The sequence below is a fragment of the Spermophilus citellus genome (assembly GCF_964194105.1).
Source record: "Spermophilus citellus genome assembly, chromosome: 7".
NCBI classification, from domain to species: domain Eukaryota; kingdom Metazoa; phylum Chordata; class Mammalia; order Rodentia; family Sciuridae; genus Spermophilus; species Spermophilus citellus.
In genome coordinates, this window is record NC_138188.1 from 159,023,311 (window position 1) to 159,044,093 (window position 20,783).

The 20,783-nt window shown below is 52.2% G+C and overlaps 1 protein-coding gene and 1 long non-coding RNA gene across 2 annotated transcripts in view; one reads left to right on the plus strand and one right to left on the minus strand.

Moving 5' to 3' along the window:
• KCNJ6 (potassium inwardly rectifying channel subfamily J member 6) overlaps positions 1 to 20,783 on the minus strand; it is a gene marked incomplete at both ends in the record, with an annotated part of 182,829 nt that overhangs the window by 75,486 nt on the left and 86,560 nt on the right. Inside the window, one exon of the mRNA XM_081302464.1 lies at positions 1,196 to 2,116. Within this exon, the coding sequence (XP_081158590.1) occupies positions 1,196 to 2,116 (921 nt within the window). The remainder of the gene's footprint in view (positions 1 to 1,195; positions 2,117 to 20,783) is intronic.
• On the plus strand, positions 10,097 to 12,605 carry LOC308653791. The gene is made up of 3 exons (XR_014023112.1): positions 10,097 to 10,348; positions 11,189 to 11,371; positions 12,511 to 12,605. It is a non-coding gene; the product is annotated as an uncharacterized lncRNA (long non-coding RNA).

Below are 20,783 nucleotides of genomic sequence, written 5' to 3' on the forward strand. Positions count from 1 at the left end.
CAACTCGAAGCCTCAAATGCAAGATTTAGAACTGCAGAAGTAGAGACTGCAGAACGAAGGGGGTCCCAAGGTGAGCAGCGGTTGCTCAGAACAGGTGAGGAGTCAGGGAATGAGCGCTCCAGTGTGCATCCTCCCGGGAGGTGACACTGTCAGCTGGTCAGGGCTCACTGTGCAAGTTACAGATGAACATGGGCAGGAACCACTTTGCTCTTGGGATGTGCAGCATGAGTGAAGTTCAGAACTGAGGGAAGACTTCAGTAAAAACAGGTCATTTCCTGAGATCTGGCAGAAAAGCCCACCTCCCCTAAAACACACCCAAGATTACATGTGAACAGCAGAAGGGTCAATAGGATGACAGTGAATGGACCTTCACACAATCTTTCCCTTTCCTCCTGGAGTTTTTCATTTTCATTAAAAATTTTTTTTTTTTTTTTTTTGTACTAGGGATTGAACCCAGAGGGACTTAACCACTGAGCCACATCCCCAGCCCTTTTTATTTTTTTATTTTGCGACAGGGTCTCACTAAGTTGCTTAGGGCCTCACTAAGTTACTGAGGCTGGCTTTGAACTTGTGATCCTCCTGCCTCAGCCTCCAGGGCTGCTGGGATTATAGGTATGCGCCAGGGTGGCTGACTAAGTTTGACTTATTTTTAAACCAGGTCTGCACTGTGATTTCTATGGGGGTAGAAGAGTGTGGAGAGACACTGGGTGCACTTGATACAACAGAATAACCAACGTGACAAGTTTTCCAAATGGTGCCTCAAGAAGGGGTAAAATTGCATTTTTATCAGAGCAGCTCATCAAGCTTTTTTTTTTTTTTTTTAAATCTAACCTCTTCCTCTTGGCTTGGTAATAAACAACCACAAGTATTTAAATTACTAATGTTTTAAAGCTTCTTAAAAAGTGCTTTAGAGACTGATCAAATTTTAATTTAAGTAAACATTTGGAAATTTAAAATATATCCAGTGGCGTTTTTAGCATTCGTTAATTTATTTCTAAAGGACTTTAAGAACCTAAATGGCTGGACTCCTGGAATGTGCTAAGACTACAAGGCACACAGGCATGCTATGTCACCAAGCACACAGCCATGTCCACAGGGGTTGGGTTCAGCATCCTGTAGCTGTAGCAAGTGAGAACATCGGGCACAGTTGAAGTGGAGCATTTAGCCCTCAGAGGGCCCCCACGGCCCGTCTTACCTGTGGCTTCCACCATCCCCTCCAGGATGACCACAATCTCCAGTTCCTCCTTGGGCAGCTGGGCTTTGGAGATCTCCCAGAAAGGGCTCTGTTGGTTAATTTCGTGGCTGATGATCAGCGGTGACACCAGAAATAGCCGGTCATCCCCTGTGTAGTACCCCACGTTGATGTCCGTCTGGTTCAGGGGAATGAACTCCCCCTCTGACGTCTGTTTGGATTTGATCAGCTTGGCTCTGATGGAGGCCTCCACGATGTGGGAGTTCCTCAGGTCCCCCACCCGGAACATGAGGCACAGTTTCCCGTCCCGCATGGAGATCACTGCGTGGGTGGAAAAGACCAGGGTCTCTGCCCTCTTCTTGGGCTGAGATATTTTTACAAACATGCATCCCACCATGAACGCGTTGACAATGGACCCCAACACAGATTGGATTAGGAGGAGGATAATTCCCTCCGGGCACTTATCTGTGATGACCCGGTAGCCATAGCCGATGGTGGTTTCTGTCTCTATGGAGAATAAAAAAGCGGAGACGAATCCGTTGAGGTTGGTGACGCAGGGAGTCCACGAGGGGTCCTCTATGTGGTCCATATCTCCTCGGATGTACGCGATCAGCCACCAGATCATTCCAAAAAAGAGCCACGTCACTGTGTAAACCATGACGAAGATGAGCAGGTTGAATCTCCACTTGAGGTCCACCAGGGTGGTGAAGATGTCCGTCAGGTAGCGGTAGGTCTCCCTCACGTTCCCGTGATGGACGTTGCACTTTCCGTCTTTCCTCACGTACCTCTGGATCTTCCTTTTGGTTCGGTCCCTGCTGATGTGTCTGGGCAGGTCGTCCCTGGCCTGCTTAGGCAACTTTGGCTGGTGAATGGCCACGGGGCTCTCCACATCCTGATCCATGGAGTCCCCCTCCAGGACATTAGCTGGTGTTTGGAGAAAAGAAAAGAAACACTGATTGAGATGCTGACTCTCTGCAGGTGACAGAACTGCATGCTCTGTGTATGGCGGTGACACCAAACACCCTTTGTATAGCTATGAACGAGGCGAACGAAGCCATTTTTATTTGGCGCTATCTGGGTTCTGGTTGACTTGGGCTCCTGTGCTCACGCCAGCACCTCGCCACCCAGCCCACCAGGACGGAGCTCAACGCTGCAAGATCACCTCCCTGCCAGCAGCTTCCACTGAGCGAGCTCTTAGGGCCCATGTCCCAGGCTCAGTCTGAGATGCTGTGGCAAGAAGACATCTCTTTATGCAGACGATCTGATCTCTACCTCTTAGCAAACGTGGGTTCAAGCCATGCTGTTAGGAACTGAATCATGTCCCTTCAAAACCCATAGGTTGAAGCCCTGACCCCCCAGTGTGACTGTCTTTAGAAATGGACAATTTCAGGCTAAAAGAGTGAGGTCCTAATCTAGTAGGATTTATGTTCTCATAGGAAGAGGAAAAGCCACCAAGATGCACAGGAGCAGAGACAAGGCCATGGGGGACACCAGGAGGAGGTGCCGTCTGCGAGCCCAGGAGAGAGGCCTCACCTGAACCGGCCCTGAGGACACCCAGATCCGCCCTTCCAGCCCCCACCGCAGAACTGTGAGAAAACAGATCTCTGTTGTTGGAGCACCCAGAACAGCTGTGGCAGCTTCGGCCGACCAAGGCACCACCCAGGTGCACTGAGCCTCGGTCTCCGCACTTAAAACATGATCACCAAACTCATAGGTGTTTTAATGCCCTTTTAGTCATCTTACGAGCACACTAGAGTGAGGCTTACTGTTGGGTTCATTCTGACAAAATCATACACTCATGGAATTTGATTTCCCCCACTTCCCCCCTCCTCCTTCCCCTCTTCTCCTCCCTCTGCTTTACCTCTCTTCACTCATTTATTCATTCATTTTTGGTTGGTTCTTCCTACTTAGGCACAAAGGTGGACTTCTCTGTGGTATATTTACGATCGCACATACCGTGGTTTCATTAAATTCACTCTGTATTTTCTCCCCCGTCCTGTTCCTCCTCCTTCCCTTTTGGTCTTCTCTGTATCTTTATGACATCCTATCCCTTCCTCCTTTCTCTTATTTTACTCTAGTTTACACATCTGACCAAAAAAGATAGACCCTTCACTTTCTGATTCTGCCTTATTTAGCTTAGCACGATGTTCTCCATTTCCATCCATTTACTGGGAAATACCATCATTTCCTTCTTCTTTATGACTAAGTAAAACCCCATTGTGTATCGTACACCACATTTTCTTTATCCATTTACCCATTGACAGGCATCCGGGATGGTTCCATAACGTGGTTATCATGGCTTAGGCTGCTATAAGCATCGAGAGGGCTCTATCACTAGAGTATGTTGATTCTAGATCTTTTGGGTAAATTCCAAGGAGTGGGATAGCTGGGTCATGTGGTGGTTCCATTCCTGTGTCTTTGAGAAATATCCATGCTGCTTTCCAGAGTGGTTGTATTCATCTGCATTCCCACCATTCATACCATTTCCCTCTCATCCTCACCAGCATTTATTATTATTTGTGTTCTTGATCATGGCCATTCTGTCTGGAGTGAGATGAAATCTTAGTGTAGTTTTGATTTGCATTTCCCCAATCTTGGAGTTGTTACAAGGAAAAGGAAATCACATGCGTGAATTGGCCTGCATGAGACAGGCCACATTTACCTCTGGTAATAAACTACTCCCTTTAACATCTAGGGCAAGACTTTTGAACAAAAGTCTTTAAATTATTATTCAAATTTCAGGGCTTAAAATTTTCTGGTTTTTGTTGGTAAGTATGCATGCATTGTACGTTAATGGTTTATTCAATACCAAGAGAAAAAGTGTTCATACATTTGATTTGATTTCTGCCTCAACATCTAGCATCTGCAGCTTGGCACGTGGCAATGTTCTTTCTGATGGCCTCTGTGATTAATGCATCGGCACAACCATTAGCCAAGGATGCGCCAGGAAGCCTCTCTTATTAGAGTCTGAGTGTGGAGGGAACTTTGGAACTGATTCTATTAAAAAAGTGTGTAAACCGATGCATGAAATTACTTGTTTAGCCAATAATTTTAGAGCTTCTGAAAGTTTTATAAGCAGCTTCTCCCTCCAGGATTCCCTTCGAGGTCCTTTGACTCAGCTCTGCCTTTCATCTGCAGTGAGACTGTGTTTTTCTCTTAGTTAAAGGAGAATCGAGATCTGGTGAGAAACATCATCTGTCTGAACAGGAGAATGGCTGCGGGTTGGGGTTTGAGTGGTACCAACTTGTCTTACGGCCCTGTCTTGCTCGCAGCTGGCGAGTTGCCTTGAGAGTCAATGGCATGGATCTGTTTTTAGGATGTACCTGGTCTGCGGAGCCTGATGTCTAGTTTGATAGCTTTGACTTTTAGATCATTGCTCTCAATAGCCCTTCATTTGTAAATGAGAAAGTTTGCTTTTTTTTCTTCTTAAAACAGAAGCCTGGGGCAGGCCTGGCGGAGAGGCTGGACTGGGCTGCAGGCCAGTGGAGTATGGGCAGAAGAGTCCCATCCTGCTCACGGCCAGCACCCCACATGGCAGATGCTTGCTTGCCGAATGGTCATGTCAGAGTGCATGTCACAGCTGACTTTCCCTGACTGGTCTCCAGACGTGACACCCTGTGGCAGGACCTTTGGGTCCAAACCCTGCCAGGTTGGGAAGGCCAAGTCTGCAGAGCCCTGTGAAGGTTCTAGCAGGCCCAGGTCATGCTCTGGCCTTGACTGCCAGTAACCTGGCTGGTTCTGCCAAACCTCCCTGAGCCCTGGTCTTGAGGTGGAAGAAGAGGGTTGTTAGACTAACTGCTTCTCCCAGTCTCCTGTGATATTTCTCTCTGCCTTCCTGCTGTTCCCAACTTGAAGCTGCTTTCCCCCTTTCTGGCTCAAACTTCAAGTTCCAGGCATTTGGCCCTGACAGGGGCTATGTGCTTGGAAGGCCAGGGAACGAGGAGAGATGGTGATCTGGGCACCTGAGGAGACCCTCTGCAGAACCCCTGTCCTTTCTGCAAGGCAAGATCCCATCACCCATCCTCCTTGCAGTCAGGGTGGCCGTGGTGACAGTCCTGGCTGTCGTGAGTGGGGGGTGTCTTTCTGAGCCACAGTCTCAAACAGGGCACATGCCCCCTCCTTATGTCTTTGCCCTGCTGTGGGGGGACACTGGAGTTAAGAGGGGAGGGATCCTGGGTCCTGAGTTGGTGTGGAGATCTGCCATCTGTGTAGAAGCCAGAAGAACCATGACTGTGTTTGAACCATTATGTATTTTGTCTCCATCATCAAGTCAAGACTTATCTCTAATTTTCTGGGCAGAAATAAGTGATGCCTCTAAGCAGAAGGCAGAGCTATCAATCGGGGGGACTGGTTATGGGAAAGAGAAGCGGAAGATGGAGTGCTCTGAGGGTGTTTGGAAGATTTAGCACGTGCTTAATCAAGTGCTTGTATTTGGCGTGTGTGTGTGTTGCGGGGGGGATGTAAGTGCACAGCCCATGTTGGTGCCTTCACAAATAAATGAGGCCAGCCAAACCGCCCTGGGACTGTGAGCAGACTGTGACTGACAGGCGGGCTTGGTGGGACTGCTGCATTTGCGGTGGTGATGCAGGCGGGCCGGGTGCACCAAGGGAAGCGGGGAGGTGGGCCTCGGCTCAACAGTGGCAGTCGGGAGGAGCAGGAGTGCTGTTGAGGGAGACGCCAAAGCCCAGGAGATGTGAGCCCTGGACGGGTGGAAGACAGAAGCCAGGGCCTGAGAGGTCCAGAAAGGCCAGGTCAGCAAGGAGGAGAGGGCGTGGGCGTGGGGGCGGGCTGGGTCTGCTGCAGGTGCAGGAGAGGGGATGAGCGCCTCATGACTGTGTCCTGAGTCATCGAAGGGCCACTGCATAAAGAGAAGGGCCATTCCAGGCCAGAGCCAGGAGCGGAGCCACAGAAGCCCGCTGACATGCATGCACCTTGGGCAGGGGAACTCGGGAGGGAATGTGAACAGTGGCTTTTGGTTTTTCTTTCTCTCTGGGAGCTCAGGTGTGAATTTCAGCGGGGGGATCTGAATTGCATTTCCAAGGGTGTTCTGAGCTGAGCAGCAGGCGAACTGCAGCTGGGTGGGAAAGCAGACATTGCTCCCTTGCACAGCAAGGACACAAACGCTCCCCCAACCCTTCCAGAACTTTCTCTGGTCCGGGCCACCCGGTGCGTGGGGCCAGCATCCAGCACTAGCTCCTGCTGGTCTCCACCAGTAGCCCACAGGTGTGTTGGCCACAGAGAGTGCAGAGGACAGGCCCCCTCTGCTACCCATGAAGTAAGTGCCCTGCAAATGGGCAAAAGGGTCGGGCATGCCCCCGGATTTGCCTCAGGGACTTGCTTTTCTGGATTTTGGCTTGGTGTAAATGTGGGTCTGTGTGAGGAAGCCCAGGTGTTTGTTTTGTTACTCTCTCTCTCTCTCTCTCTTTTGCTATTTTTTTCCTCCTTCTTTCCCTCTTAGAAAGCGGATCAATTTGCACAGAAGCAGCTAAGATACAAAATCTATCTGGACAGAAGCAATAACAAATGATGAGCCACGAGCTGCTCATCACCACCTGGTCCCTTAATCAGTGTGGCCCTGTCACAAAGCAGGAGTTCTTCTTGTCCAGGGAGGCTGCCCTGGGGGTCCTGTTCTCTGGTAGGTGATCCCCTCCTGCAAAATTCTTGTGTTCCAAGTTACATAGGAGTTTGCTGGGTGAAACCTCCAGTGTGCAAGAAAAGGTACAGACACTCCTGCGAGTCCTTTTAGTGCCTCGGGAAGGCCAAACTGAGAAAAGCAAGGTCACTCCGTTTTTTGGGCCATGCATGTGTGAAAGCAAAGCTGGGCAGGGAGAGCCCCTGGGCGATAGCAGGGTGGTTCTGGGGGAGGGAGTCTTGTGCCAGGCTTTAGTCTCCTGTTAAACATTCTTAGTTTCCAAATGAGTTTATATTATTTCTATAATAAGAAAAAAAAAAAAACCCAGGAATTTTCAAGTGATCTGTTGAGACCCTCTTTTGATGTCTGATTTAAGAAATTGATCACACAGAAATCTAAATAATTATAAAACATTTTCTTGAAGGCAGCTCATCCCATGCATCTGGCAGTTTAGAAACCGAGATGTTTATTTGACCTGAACCCCAGAAAATCATAAGCGAACTCTGCAGGGTCCTCAGTGAGGGTGGGTGTTAACAGGAAGGAGTGGCGGAGAGTCGGGGGCCTGCAGGAGTCAGCTCTCCCTGGGGTTGGCTGGCTGGACCCTGAAGGAGGAGGTCCTTGAGGACGGCTGGGGACCCCAGTGCCACTGCAGTTGGTTGCAGGAAGAGAGTGGGTGCAGTCTTCCTGCTGGGTGGAGTCCAGTGTCAGGGGTTCAGGTGACCCTTAGTACACAGAGGCACGATTCTCCCTCATCAAAAATAACCAGCTGGATGAAAAGGCAAAACCCAAAATGGGGAAACCATTTTCCAATCATATATTTTATAACACATGAACGGCCAGAGTGCAGAAAAGAACTCCTTCCCGTGACTCCATAACAGAAAACAGCCCCTTCGGAAAGGAACGAAGAACTCAATAGACATTTCTCCAAAGAAGGTGGCTAGGTGGCCACAAGCCCTTGGAAAGGTGCCTCACTCGTCATTAGAAATGCAAGGAGACACCACTCCACACCCGGGGGGGGGGGGGTATCATAACAAAGAAGCAAAGAAGGAAGAGGAGGCTCGGCCAGATGTGGAGAAACTGGAACCCTGTGCATCTCCATAGTCGTGCAGGGGGTGGGGCAGCCACTGTGTGGGACAGCATGTGGCGCTCCAGAAGGTCAACCCCGGGTTCCCCTGAGATCTGTGATCCACCTCTGGGGGGTCAACCCATGAGACTGAAGGCAGGACTCCCAGCAGCGGGAAGGCAGAGCCACTGGGCCTCCCGTCAGGAGGGGAGTGGATAAACAGAACGTGGCGCAGACACACCTCCAACCTTACCAGGCAGCCTTAAAGAGGAAGGAAATCCCGCCACGGGCTATGGCACGGATGCACCTCAGGGACACTGTGCTATGTGACATAAGATAAACATCACAGGACAAATGGATGAGTCCCCTCCAGGAGGAACCCGGGATAGACACATCCTAGAGATGCAAGCAGAGTGGACTTGACCAGGTGCCAGGGGAAGGAGGGGAGGGAGAGTTATTTGTCTGCGACCATAGAATGTTCTGGAAATGGTGGTGACGACCCCACCACATCGTGGACGTGTGCATGCCACGGAATTGTACACCTAAATAGCTGAAGTGGTAAATTGTATGTTCCGTGTATTTAGCCCCATACAACCCACTCCAATGGTTCTTGTGCGGTTGAGAATCCCTAGAGGGTGTACTAAATAAGCCTCACTTCTATGCCACTTTATTTCTTTTTCTTTTCTACCTCTCCAAATTCAAAGGAAGTTTCATTCTTTAACAGAGGGACCAACTTAAAATGTTGGGTATCTTGCCATGTGAGATCTATTATTAAGTCCTAACAGAACTTCCTTGGGAAGAAATTGCCCTTGGTTGAAAGTACTCAGTGAGTTAAAACCCAAAGCAAACACAGAGCAAGGAAAGGGGCCCAGGTATCCGCAAACGTGGAGGACAGGATGGGTTTGCTCAGGAAGTGGTGGGTACGTGCTTGCTTCCTGAGAGACAAACACTGGGATAGTGGGGGCGTTTGACAAGAGACAATAGTCGAATGTAAAAGTCTAGGCGCTGGGCAACAGCTTTGGTTGGTGATGGCAGAGACTCTATGTATCGGGTGTGCAGGGGGAAACGCAGAGAGAAGAGAACAGAGAGGCAGATGAAGACCAGGCTGGACCCCGAGGCCACTGGGTCGGCGGAGGAGATTGCTCTTAAGCTGGGGAGTGCTATGAAGGAATCATCTATGGGTTTTTGAAAAGATCCCTCTGGAAGCCAATGGCTTGGAGTATAGATTAAACAGAAAGGCCAGCAACCTTTTTCTGGGAAGGGCCAGATAGTAAACATTTTAGGCTTGTCGGGCAACATAGCTCTCTGCTGCATAGTCATCTTCTGTTTTAAAACTTTTTACAAGTCTTTAAACACATAAAACTATTCTTAGCTTCTAGCTCATGGGTAGGGTGGTAGGAACAGAGCCTGCGGGTGGCGTTTGGCCCCTGGGCTGCAGGCTGCAGAGCCTCCGGGTGAGGGGGAGGCAAGTAGGGAGGAGAGAGGCCTGGTGCTGAGTCACGGAGCAGCTATGGGCCTGGACGGTGGCCAGGTCCAGGGCTGGAGAAGGCACGGCCTGGAGCCCAGTGAGTGGGAGGGAGTGGGCGGACTGGGGGTGGGGTGGTAGGCTGGGCAGAGGTGGCCATCCAAGGTGAGCGTACCTTTGGGAGATCAGGTGCCTGGGCTGGAGCTGAGGGGCCACCTGGGCCAGGCTCTGGACTGGGGAGGTGTCAGCCAAAGTTGTAGCTATGGAAATGGAGGTGAGCTGAGGGGTGGTGGGCGGGGTGGGGGAGCAGGCAAGAACACAGAGCGAGAACACGGAGACTCCAGATCCCGGAAAACCACTACAGAAAGAAGCCAGCAGCCAAGGGGAGCAGAGGCAGGGACCCAGAGATGTGAGGAGAAGAGTCCCGGCAGGACGCTGCCTGGGCCGCGTGTCCCCGGGGGGCAGGCGCCAGGGAGCAGCGCCCTGGGCGTCAGGCAGCACAGGCCGGGGACAGCTGGTGGCTCCCTGAGGAGAAGACGATGAGTCCCCTCCCTATTCTCCAGATCACAATAAATTCTGAGCAAATCAAGGATTTGCATGCAAAAAATAAGACTACAGAAGTAGAAGATGTATTTTTAAAAATAATTCTAAGAGTTGAGAAGACCTTTTTTTTTTTTTTAAAGCCATAATAGGAACCCAGAAACTATTTTAAGAGATGGATATTTTTGACAATATGAAAAACTTAAATGTCTGTAAAAAGTAAGAAGACAAACCAGGAAAAATATCTGCAGCACATAACACATATGGTCCCCATGTACAAAGGCAGTGAATAGTCTGATAGAAACCTGGTCGAGACACCTAGGGAGTTCCTGAGACAAGCGACACACAGGGCTGAAGAACAGGTGAGGAGAGCGTCAGAGTCAAAGCCACGCACGGAAAATGGCAATTTTTTTGAACCTAAGATCAGCAAGACTAAAAATCAGCACCAAATGCAGGGTGAGTGTTGGAGAGGAAGTGGGACTTTGAGCTCCTGGGTGCTGTCGGACACGTGGAATTACAGTTTTTCTGTAGAGAAGGGGGACAGTGGGTGCCACAATTAGAAAAGAGAATACACTTTGGATTAACAACCATTCTGAGGAATTAATTTCATGAATGTCCCTGGGATGCACACAGGGAAGGTACTGCAGCCTCTTATGTGATAATGAGAATTCACTTCATGTCCATCGAAAGAGCCCTGGTTCAACACACGGTCGCAGGTCTCATCAATGGAGTAGCACGTGGCCATTAAAAATGATTTGCCAGGGCTGGGGTTGTGGCTCAGTGGTGGAGCACTTGCCTAGCATGAGTGAGGTACCAGGTTCGATTCTCAGTACCGCCTATAAATAGATACATAAAATAAAGGTTCATTTACAACTAAAAAATATAAAAAAATGATTTGCCACTCTTCTGAGGCCTTCTGCCCTCTGAAGACCACCTTCTCAAGGAAGCCTGCATTTAAAACAGCAGCCACTGCCCGCAGTGGTCACCCATCTTTTCACCCGTGTTTGCTTTTTCTGCAGCTCTTTCCACCCTCAACTTAGTGGACATTACTTACTACATTCACTTTTTTGGGGAGGGTGTACCAGGGATTGAATCCAGGGGTGCTTAACCACTGAGCCACATCCCCAGCCCCTTTTGTACTTTATTTAGAGACAGGGTCTCATTGAGTTGCCTAGGGCCTTGCTGAGTTGCTGAGGCTGGCTTAGAACTTGCGATCCTCCTGCCTCCGCCTCCTGAGCCTCTGGGATTACAGGTGTGAGCCACTGTGCCTGGCTACATTCATTTTTTTTTTAACAGCCTCTCTGCCCCTGTTGGAAGAGAGAGGGCGCTCCCCCGGGGCAGGGATCCATCTGTTTGAGTCACTAGAGCTCAGGACCTTGGAAGAAGGACCTGGCACACAGACTGGGCTCTCACACCTACAGCTGGATGAGGGCAAATGTGTTTATTGATTGGAAAATCATCCCTACCCTGGTGTTAAGGGTAAAGCAGAAAAAGGAACACGAGATCTTTGCATGCATTTCTTTCTTACAACAGTGTGTGAGTGAGTGTGTGTGTGTGTGTGTGTGTGTGTGTGTGTGTGTGTGTGTTTACAGAAGAAGGTTCTCCAAAGTATCAATTTTGGACCATCTCTGGGTTGAAAGTTTGTGTGGGTGTTTTTGCTTTTCCTGTCAATTTTTCTATATTTAAATTTCCCTTAATATGTCCCTATTATCTAAAACAAATCAGTAGGAAACATAAAACCATTTCTGTCTTGAATAGCCAAATCCAGTGCTGCCCAGGCGTCCTGAGACGTGTCCACTGGCAGTCGGATTCACACGCAGTGGGTGGAAGAGCGTCCTCTCTACGTCCACGTCACCCCAAACCTCAGAGGGGGCTCCATGGGAGCAGGGACTTTGCAGAAGTGACTGGGGTAAGGATGAGGCTAAGATCACACTGGATCAGTCAGGCCCTAAACCCAGTTAGACTTCCTCACACCACCTGGAACTGAATGGCCGGACAGCCAGGGGCCAGCGAGGACGGAGGCAGAGGTGGGTGGGAAGCTGCCATGCGGGGGGGGGGGGGGGGGCGCGCCGGAGCCTCCTCTCCACGCTGGAAGAGGCAAAGGGGGTCCTCCTGTGGAGCTTCGCAGGGAGACCTGGGTTTGGAGTCTGACCTCGTGAGTTGTGAGGGGAAGAGCTTCCATGCTTTGCGCCAGTCAGTTCACCGTAATGGGTCACGCAACCCCAGCCCCAACCAGCCCAGGGCTCCCAACCAGCCCAGGGGCGCTTTGGAGAGGTTGGTTCAGGGGAGTGGGAGTGGCGGGTCCCAGGTGAGGCTGCGGTCTGTGAGGACGTGACAGGCAGTCGGTGAGACCTGAGTTTGAAGGCAGGGAGCGCTGGAGGAGGTGGTGGGAACAGGGCCTCGAGCACACCGTGTGTGCGCGTGTTTGCCTGGGCCATGAGTGCGCGTGTGAACTGGGAGTTTCCAGCACAGGAAGAAGGGTGGGCACTGCCTTCCTGGCGGGGAGGTGGGCGCACCCCAGAGAGGAGAAACTGGGACGTTTCCCTCTGGCTTTGTGCTGCAAAGGGGCCTCCCGTTCGTTCTTCTTGGAGAGTGAATTTCAACAAAACCTATTTCAGCAGCTTCACTGAGCTGGATCTGCTTGCAGCAAGGTGGATACCTGAGCTCAGTGCGTCAAGGGAAGAGATGGCAGATGGCTACTCACAGACCCGCGTTCCTAGCAGCACCCCTCACGGTCACCAAAAGGTAGAAGCAACCCAGGTGTCCAACAGGGGTTTACAACACAGTGGGACATTACTTGGCCTGCAAGAGGAAGAGATTCTGCCACAGGCTGCCCCCCACACAAACCTTGAGGACACTGTGCCAGGGGAAGGAATGCTCCTAAAGTAACAAACACGCTCTGATTCTGCTTGTGGGAATTCCCCAGGTGGTCAGATCCACAGAGACCAGGGGCAGAATGTGACTTCTTGGGCTGGGGCAGGGGAAATGGAGTGTCTGTTTCTAATGGGTACAGAGTTCCTGTGCAGGGAGATGAGAAAGTGCTGGAGACGGGTGGCGGTAGCCACTGCGGGACAATGTGAAGGGTCACAATGTCACTGACACATAGCTAGAAAACGTCCCAGTGCTGAAGTGTATGTTATGTGTATCTTGCCATAACAAAAAGAAATGGCATGAAATAAAGAAAAGCATATCTGTGTATTTCACACGAGAGCTTCGCTTGTGAAATGCTCCCCTGCTTTACTTTAGGAAAAGGGTCACAGAGTTATGATGCTGCAGACGAGGAAGGATGGGACTTTTATTATCGCGTTCATTTTTGCATTTTTCCATTTGTGGCCACTCACCAGTTCCGGTGCCTCTGGGCGTACTGAGGAATGTTGGAACTGTAAAGTGGATGCTGAGAGGAGATTCGGAGGAGAAGCTCCCTCTTTATGATCCGGGAAGGGGATTTTGAGCGTGGTTACAGGGGCTGCTGCTATTCAGGTCACTGGTTTTCCTCTGGCCCTGGCCCTGACGCCAACCCTCTGGACGTGTCCTTATCTGGAGCTTCTCCCCGACAGGGCCTGGTAAGCGGGCTTGTTGTTCATGTCTGCTGTGCGTGTGAAGGTGAGCCGGCTTCTATCTGTTCTGGAGCTCTTGGGACCACGGGAGGCTGCTATAATCAGAAGTCTAGACAGACGTGGAAGCTTCAAGTCGGAGGTGCCGATGGTCAAACAGTCCCTACCTTCCACCGGGAACTTGGGACAGCTACTAAAGGGCAAAGGATCCTATTAGAAATTTAGCTTAAGGGTCTCACAATGTGAATTTAAATTTAGAATGTCTGGTGCCCACTGAAAGGTCAAATGCTGACGGTGGCTGCTAGTAGGATGTAGCTTTGTGAAATGTGCAAATTTCATTGCTCAGAGGAGACAAATGACAGGTCGCTTTGGGCTGAATGAAGGAAACAGACATTGAGCACTCGAATTTCTCTTTTAAAGGGAATTCAAAGTTCAGAACCTTAGACAGAACCATTAGGAACCTTGCAGGACTGCCGCGTTCAGTTGTGCATGTTGCCCACTACACAAAGGTACCCAGAGGAGGGGACTCGAAGGTTGGAATAGAGTGGTGCTTTGTTGGCCAAGCCACTTGCCCTTTCAGAGGCCCTTGGTGCTCAGAGGGAAGGGCACCTCTTGTGAATTTTTAAAAAGCCCCTTAGGAGCCAACAGCCTTCCTGGAACTATGGATATCAATTATTCTACCCTCTTCCTGTTTTGTACCCACGTGGAGAAGCGAGGCCCAGGGGATCCTGGAGGGGGTGGTGGAGCCTGCTCTGAGTGAGCCCCTGGATTTCTGGTCTGTTCTCCACCTTCTGAGCTCCGCAGAGCGGTGGCTGCTCTGGGCTCCCCCCTGCCCCAGGGACCCTGGCCCAGGGCTCGGAGACAGCCAGGCCTGGGGACCCCAGTCCTGCTGCCTGTGGGTGGCCTGGAGCTCCAGGCTCTTCACTGGCACAAAGGGTGACACTTCTGCCTTGTTGGGTTGTTGAGGGAAATAAATGACATCACACATGAGGCGAGGTGGCCCTGTGACCTGGCCGGGGGCCAGGGCCAGACAGGCCTGGAGCGCAAGTCCGCACTTCCTGCTCCCGTCTCTGAATCTCAGTTTCTTTAGTCATCAAGTGAGAGTGATGAGAGCCACCTGGCAGAGTCACCATGAGAGGAAAGTGAATGGCTAGGTGTGACACCTGGCAACATCCAACAAATGGGGACAATGAAGGTCACATCCAGGTCACAGGAGGTCCACAACTTTCAAGTATGATAATCTCTCTTTCTATAAGCTCAATACTGTCCTGGAAACTGTGGAATTTACAGCGCAGATGGGGCAGACCGTCCGGAAGCTGAGCGTGTGCTGGGTCGCACCCAGCCTGCAGTCCCTCTCACCTCAGCGTGCTGTTGCCTTCAACCTGAGGGACCCAGGATGTCCTAGTGCACCAGAGACAGAAGCCAGGGTGCTGGACTCACTGGGAAAGGGGTTGATCATGACAATAGGATGGAGACAAGAGAGCCAGCACTTGCTCTTACCGGATATTCACTGTGTGCCAAACTGGGCAGGCCAACAGCCCGCAGGGAGGGGCTGACCATGGACAGAGATGGGCAGGGCTGCAGGTCCAGCTCCTTGGTGAAGCTGACCCATCTCGAGCGGCAGACAGGGGCCAGGACTGGTGTCAGGCTGGCTTCAGAGGCAGATGAGAAGAAATGCGCGTGCATGCGTGTGTGTGTGCGTGTGTGCGTGTGTGTGCACACAGTGTGAGGCCATGAGGAGAATCCACCTCCCTGGTGTGTGAGAGGAGTGAATTTCCCCAGTGGAGAAGAGGAGGTGGAGTATGGAGTGGGGACCCAGGGGCTGTGCCTGGGACAGGGTCCGGGGTCAGATGGGGAGGGCGGAGGAGGAGGAGAAGGGGCCAATGTCAGAGGACAATCTGGCCAGTGGGGAAGTCCTGACACCTTATAAATCCCCGCGTGGGGAGGAAGCTGGCCCGTGAAGGATGGATGTGCGCTTGTGGAATGCCTCGGTGGCTGGCACCGAGCTCTGCAGAGTCGTCACGCTCCGCTCAGGGCTCTGCCTCCAAGCCAGGGCACGTCCCGTGAACCAAGCACCTGAAATGGGAAGTGCCCCAGGTGTTGAGGCGGGTGGGGGTCAAGGGGCCAGGGCAGACCGCTCCCAGGAGCAGGTACAGGCAGAAAGGGGGGGGGGTCTGAGCTGAGCTGAGGACGGGGAGGCCGGTGGGGACTCGCTCCTCAGAGGACAGGGCAGTGGGCTTAGCACCCAGGAAACCCCTGGAGACATTCTAGGGACAATGAACCTGAAACCTGGCTCCCACGTGAGGGAGGGAGCCACCTGTGGACAGAGCAATGGGACCCCAGAGGGAGCACCAGGACCTCCCAGGGACGGAAGGAGGAGATGGCACAGAGGACACCGTGCTCCCTCGGAGGGAACACCAGCCCCTCTGTCATCAGGGGCACATGCAGGGACGGCAGCGGGGACAGGCTGCTCCCACAGCCCGGAGCGGGACGGAGACGGCAGTTCCAGTCCTGTGGAGGGCTGCGCCCATCCATCCTGGAGAGCCAGGCTGAGATGGGGTTTCCAGTCTGAGGAGGGGCCTTCCCGAGAATAGCTGAGACCCACGGCGCCCCCGCCCAGGTCTAGGACCGTGGAAAGCCTCCTCTTCTAGAAGGTGCTTTGGTGAGCTCTTGGGGGGAGGGAAGGGGAGACTCTTTCAGAAGAATCCACATCGCTAGCCTGAGGGACATGGCGCTCCTCTGGGGGGAGACCCATTTGGACTTGCTTCAACCCCACCACGTTACGGTTCCTATGACGGAGGGAAGGACAATCCAACCAAACCCTGGCATTAGCCACCCTTCTGATCCTAGACCAAGTCCCAAGCCACCTCCCACAGCCCCTTTCTGTAATGAACTCTGTCTGGTGAGCAGGAAATGAGTCTCATTTCTTCTGCTGTCCTCCTGGGGATGCGGAAAACTGGGTTCAGAGGGGGAGACTGGGTCCTGGGTAAGTCACTTAGAGTGACCAAGTGATTGAGGGATCTGGGAAGACTGACCCCACAGCCAGACACCCCTTGGGTGGCTCTCTATGGTACCAGCAAAAAGAAGGCTCCTGGCACCCAGGTGGGTAGGGGCGCTGTCTGATCAACCCCCTGGCTTCACCTCAGGGCACCATCTCTGGGCGCTGTGTGGTTTGACTTTGCATGTTGAGAATCTGCCTTCTGAACAGACTAATTCTGACCTCCTCTCCTATGAGGGCTGGGTCCTCAGTGTGCTCCAGTGCGCACACTAATTCGTACGTCAATAAAACAGAAGGGCTTTTACTTAGATGTGGCTTAGCTTCCGGGAGATACTTGCTAGGAGGGCAAAAGGCCGACATTTTTCACTCCACTGAGCCTGTGTCCTTCTGGGGAAATCTGTGGTTGGTATTTCAGAGTCTGTCAAAGAGAAGCCTTTGGCTGCAGATTTTGAGCTCTCAGAAACAGATATTCCCCGAGCCTGGCTTTTGTGGAGGGGAGTGGGATCTGGGGACTCACACCCACCCTCAGACCGTCACTTGTTACCTCGTCTTGGGCCAGCAGCCTCACCTGCCGGCATCTCAATGTCCAAGGACTACAGCGGACAGTTTATTCCATCATCTTCCACTTTGAAAAACATCCACTACAGCATCTACAATTTTGTTGAGGGTGAAATAAGAAGTTTCTTTTACAAGAAAGCTTGCTGTGATTCCGAATGGCCTCAATCCAGCATCTTATTTTCTCTAGAAAGCAAATGAAACAGTTTCAGTGTACGTTCTCCGAGGCTTCTGCAGCTTCCGGCTGTCGGGAGGGCACGGTCTGTCTCCTCGCGCAGACGCGGACGTCTGTGTTCTCCTCAAGGTGGCTGAGGCGGCCACCAGCTCCTGCTCAGAGAGCGGAGGGTGCTCTTTCCTCATTTGTTTGATCCACGGTGCTGGGCACCTGAGACCCTGAGTGTGGACCGGCACCCTCTTTAGGCTGGATGTGGCTCTTGGCTGTTTTCCTTCTGCACCACCAGCAGGGGGGGCTAGGTGACGCGTGGTGGTGGTCCCCAGATCAGGGAGGTAGGAGGTGCTGCCCAGCCAGAAGTGAGTGCCATGAGGCTCCCTACATGGCCTCTGCCCTCCGGCAGGTGTAAGTGGGAGATTGCTGATGTCTCAAAAGATTCCTGACAGTGGGCCAGGCCCGAGGTCTACAGAGGACAGAGCAAGACCTGAGGAATGCTTAGATTTCTTCTCATTCCTGGAAGACTACGGGTCAGGCTAGTCCAGTGTTGTGCTGGTGAACTGGCTCTCCGGGAGGTGGGGGAAAGCCTTGATTTGGAGCATTCCCCAATTTTTGTGGAGTGAAAGCCCCACCGTGGCTCACATCAGGCCATCCAGCTCTCAAAACTCTCCATATCCAACAACCGGTGGTCACGGGCTGGTGAGAGCTCACCAGGCTGGATCAAGTCCTATCCCCAAGAAGCGGGGGCTGAGGGATCCTGTTTTGCTGGGAATTGGTGGGAGGAGCCGGGAGCCAAGGAGATGGGAAATGAAGAGATCATGGGTTTAGGACGTCCTGCCTACTCTGTCTTACTCTTAGAGAGTTCTAGAACAAGTTAGCATACTAAGGACTCTGAGAATGAATACGATTCTTGGACTTGTCTCCCCCAGCACCCCCCAAGCTGATTTGAGCCCAGGGCAACCTACACACACCTTGGTTCTGCGGAACCAGTATTTGAAATGTATTTGGCTTGGCGGATCCTGAATGAAGGAGGGGGACACTGGGGGGGGGTCAGGGTCCCTGCTTTGCCTTCTTCACCTTCCCGTGGGGACAGCCCCATGGCTCTCGTCTCCCTCTGAGTCAGCCCAAAGCTGCCAGCCTGTACGTCACCGAGAGCGTTCCCTCTTGTCCTTGGTGCAGCGACTCCCCTTTCCCTCCCTCCCTGGGTAAAGAGAGATGTGACTCAGTCAACCAGCCGCGAACAAAAGCGAGAGTGACATATTATCCCAATAGAGGAAGATTCTCTGCCACGCATGGGAGGCTGGCTCCGAGTGTTGGTAGACTTGGAGGGTGGGATGACAGCAAAGACTCCAGATAGACCCACAGAGCCAGAGAGGGGCGCCCCGGGGCCGGGAGCACCCACCACGCAGGGTACTTCCACCTCCGCCCACTCCTGCTTTTCCTGTGGGCTTGGAAATGCAGTTGTCATATCCGTGAGGCTGGGCTGCCCTGAGGCTGCAGGAAGCGCTGACCTCGCTGGGCTCTCCGGGTTCTGAGGGCTGGGGTTTACCCTCCTCCAGCCCTGCCCCCAAGCTCCTGGCTTGGGTGAGCTGATTCAGGGTATCCTGGGCCCCACCCCAAGGGCTCAGTGCCTTTCTTTGGGGGAAAATCCACAACTGGGGGTGGGGGACAAAGGGACAGCTGCTGTGAATGAGGGACAGATCTGTCCTGCTGATGGAGGCTGAGGGCAAAGCTCCAAGTACCGCAGCTGTGGCTGGGCTCCTGGCCTGGGACCGGCAGAATCATTACAGCCTTCCCCAGAAGAGCCCCGTTCCCCGCTGTGACCTCACCATCCGCTGTGGTCTGAACGTGTTCCCCAAAATTTCACGGTTGGGAACAATCCCCGGAGCAAGTGTGAGGAGGTGGGGCCTCTTGGGAGGTGTCTAGGCCACCAGGGCTCCACCCTGGTAGAATAATGTCATCACGGAAGGGCTTGAGGGAGGAGTTTGTTTCTCGCCCTCCCTTTTCACCCTTTCTGTTCCGTCTTCCATGTGAGGGGTCTGAAGGGTACAGCAACTGGAGCCATCTTGAAAGCGGTGACAGGGCCCTCCCCAGACATTGAGCCTGCCGGCACCTTGATCTTGGATTTGCAGCCTCCAGAATTGTGAGAAAGCAAATTTTTGATCTTTATAAATTACCCAGTCTCAGGTATTTTGTTATAGCTGCACCAAGTGACTAAGATCCCATCCACTAAACCATCCCCTGGGCCTCTCATGTTTGAGTTAAGGAAGAGAAAGGGAAGGGAAACCTGTGATGGATGGAGCTCCATCCATGAGGTGAGCCTTCTGAGAAGGAACTTGGGTCAGGATCATAAAGGAAGGAGATTTCTCTCTTCCTGCGCCTCTCTGGCTTCTTCTGTAGCTTGGACCTCAGGTGAGCTTTACATGGTGTCTACACTGAAATGCAGCAGGGGGGTCACCCTAAAACAGGATTTGGCATATGTGTACCTGAGCTGTAGAGGTAGGCTTGGTGCCCTGTCTGTCATTTTCCCCCATAACTTCTACAGGTGACCACCGCCTGTCAAGTCCTGTGCTTGACCCTGGGCGCATGAAGACTCATATAACACAACCCCCTGCCATGCAGATTTGCTCTCAATTCAGGTTCTTCTGTGGCTGGAAACTGGCCCAAGGTCCTGAGGTGGACATAGGGGTAGAAGCCTTTTTGAGGATTAATAAGGTGTTATTTTGAAAGGTTAGTTTTCAAAATTCATAGAGCAGAAATCCATCTCTCACAGTTCTGGAGGTGGGACATCCCGTGCCAGTAAATGGCTGGGTTGACAGTTGTTTGTTGTTTTGAAGGAGGAAGTGACTGATTCAGGGGCCTGGGGGCTCCCTCCGGGGTAGTGGGAGTGTTTCAGCACTTGACAGAGGTGGTGGCTGCCCAGCATCAATGCCACTGAGATGCGCTGCTCAGGATGGTGTGTGGATGTCACTTAAAGAGAGGCTGCTCTGCATGGGAAGAATCCGCAAGTCCTACGGTCTGCCAAAGTTCACACTGCTCCATCTGCCTAACCTCAAGGACCGGGGCTGTGCACATGGACGGCTGGGCAGGGCATGTTGGGTGACGTGCGGGTGAAGCAAGTGGGGGCAGCCCGGCAGCCTGGAGAGACCTGCTCCCAGCCCTGGCAATGAGCTCTTCTCTGCAGTCTACAGCGCCAGCAACTGTGCCCGAAGCTAGGCTGGAACATCTGGCAAGCCATTAATAACCAGTGACGGAGATGAATGCCTGGACTTCAGCCCCCTGTAGCATTTCATGGTCATCTGAGGGAGGCACTGTCTTTAATGATATTCTTATGCAAATTAGATAAAAGGCCCCACACAGGGCCATTACAGGTGACAGGTGGCGCGGCTCTTCTGTGATGAGTTTCCTCGCAGATGACTTTGGGGACTCTATGTCTTTTCTTTTGTGAGGTTGGACTTTCCCTTTTATTGCTCAGTGTTCTTTCCTGTGTGGTTGACGTGTCATGGGGGAAACGCACAGTTTCCTTAGGAAGCACCCCTTGTTCTTTGGTGGCCGTCCTGCTCCCACATCAGGGAAGCCAGAGGAGGAAGTCTCATTTAGGGTTAGAATGCATGT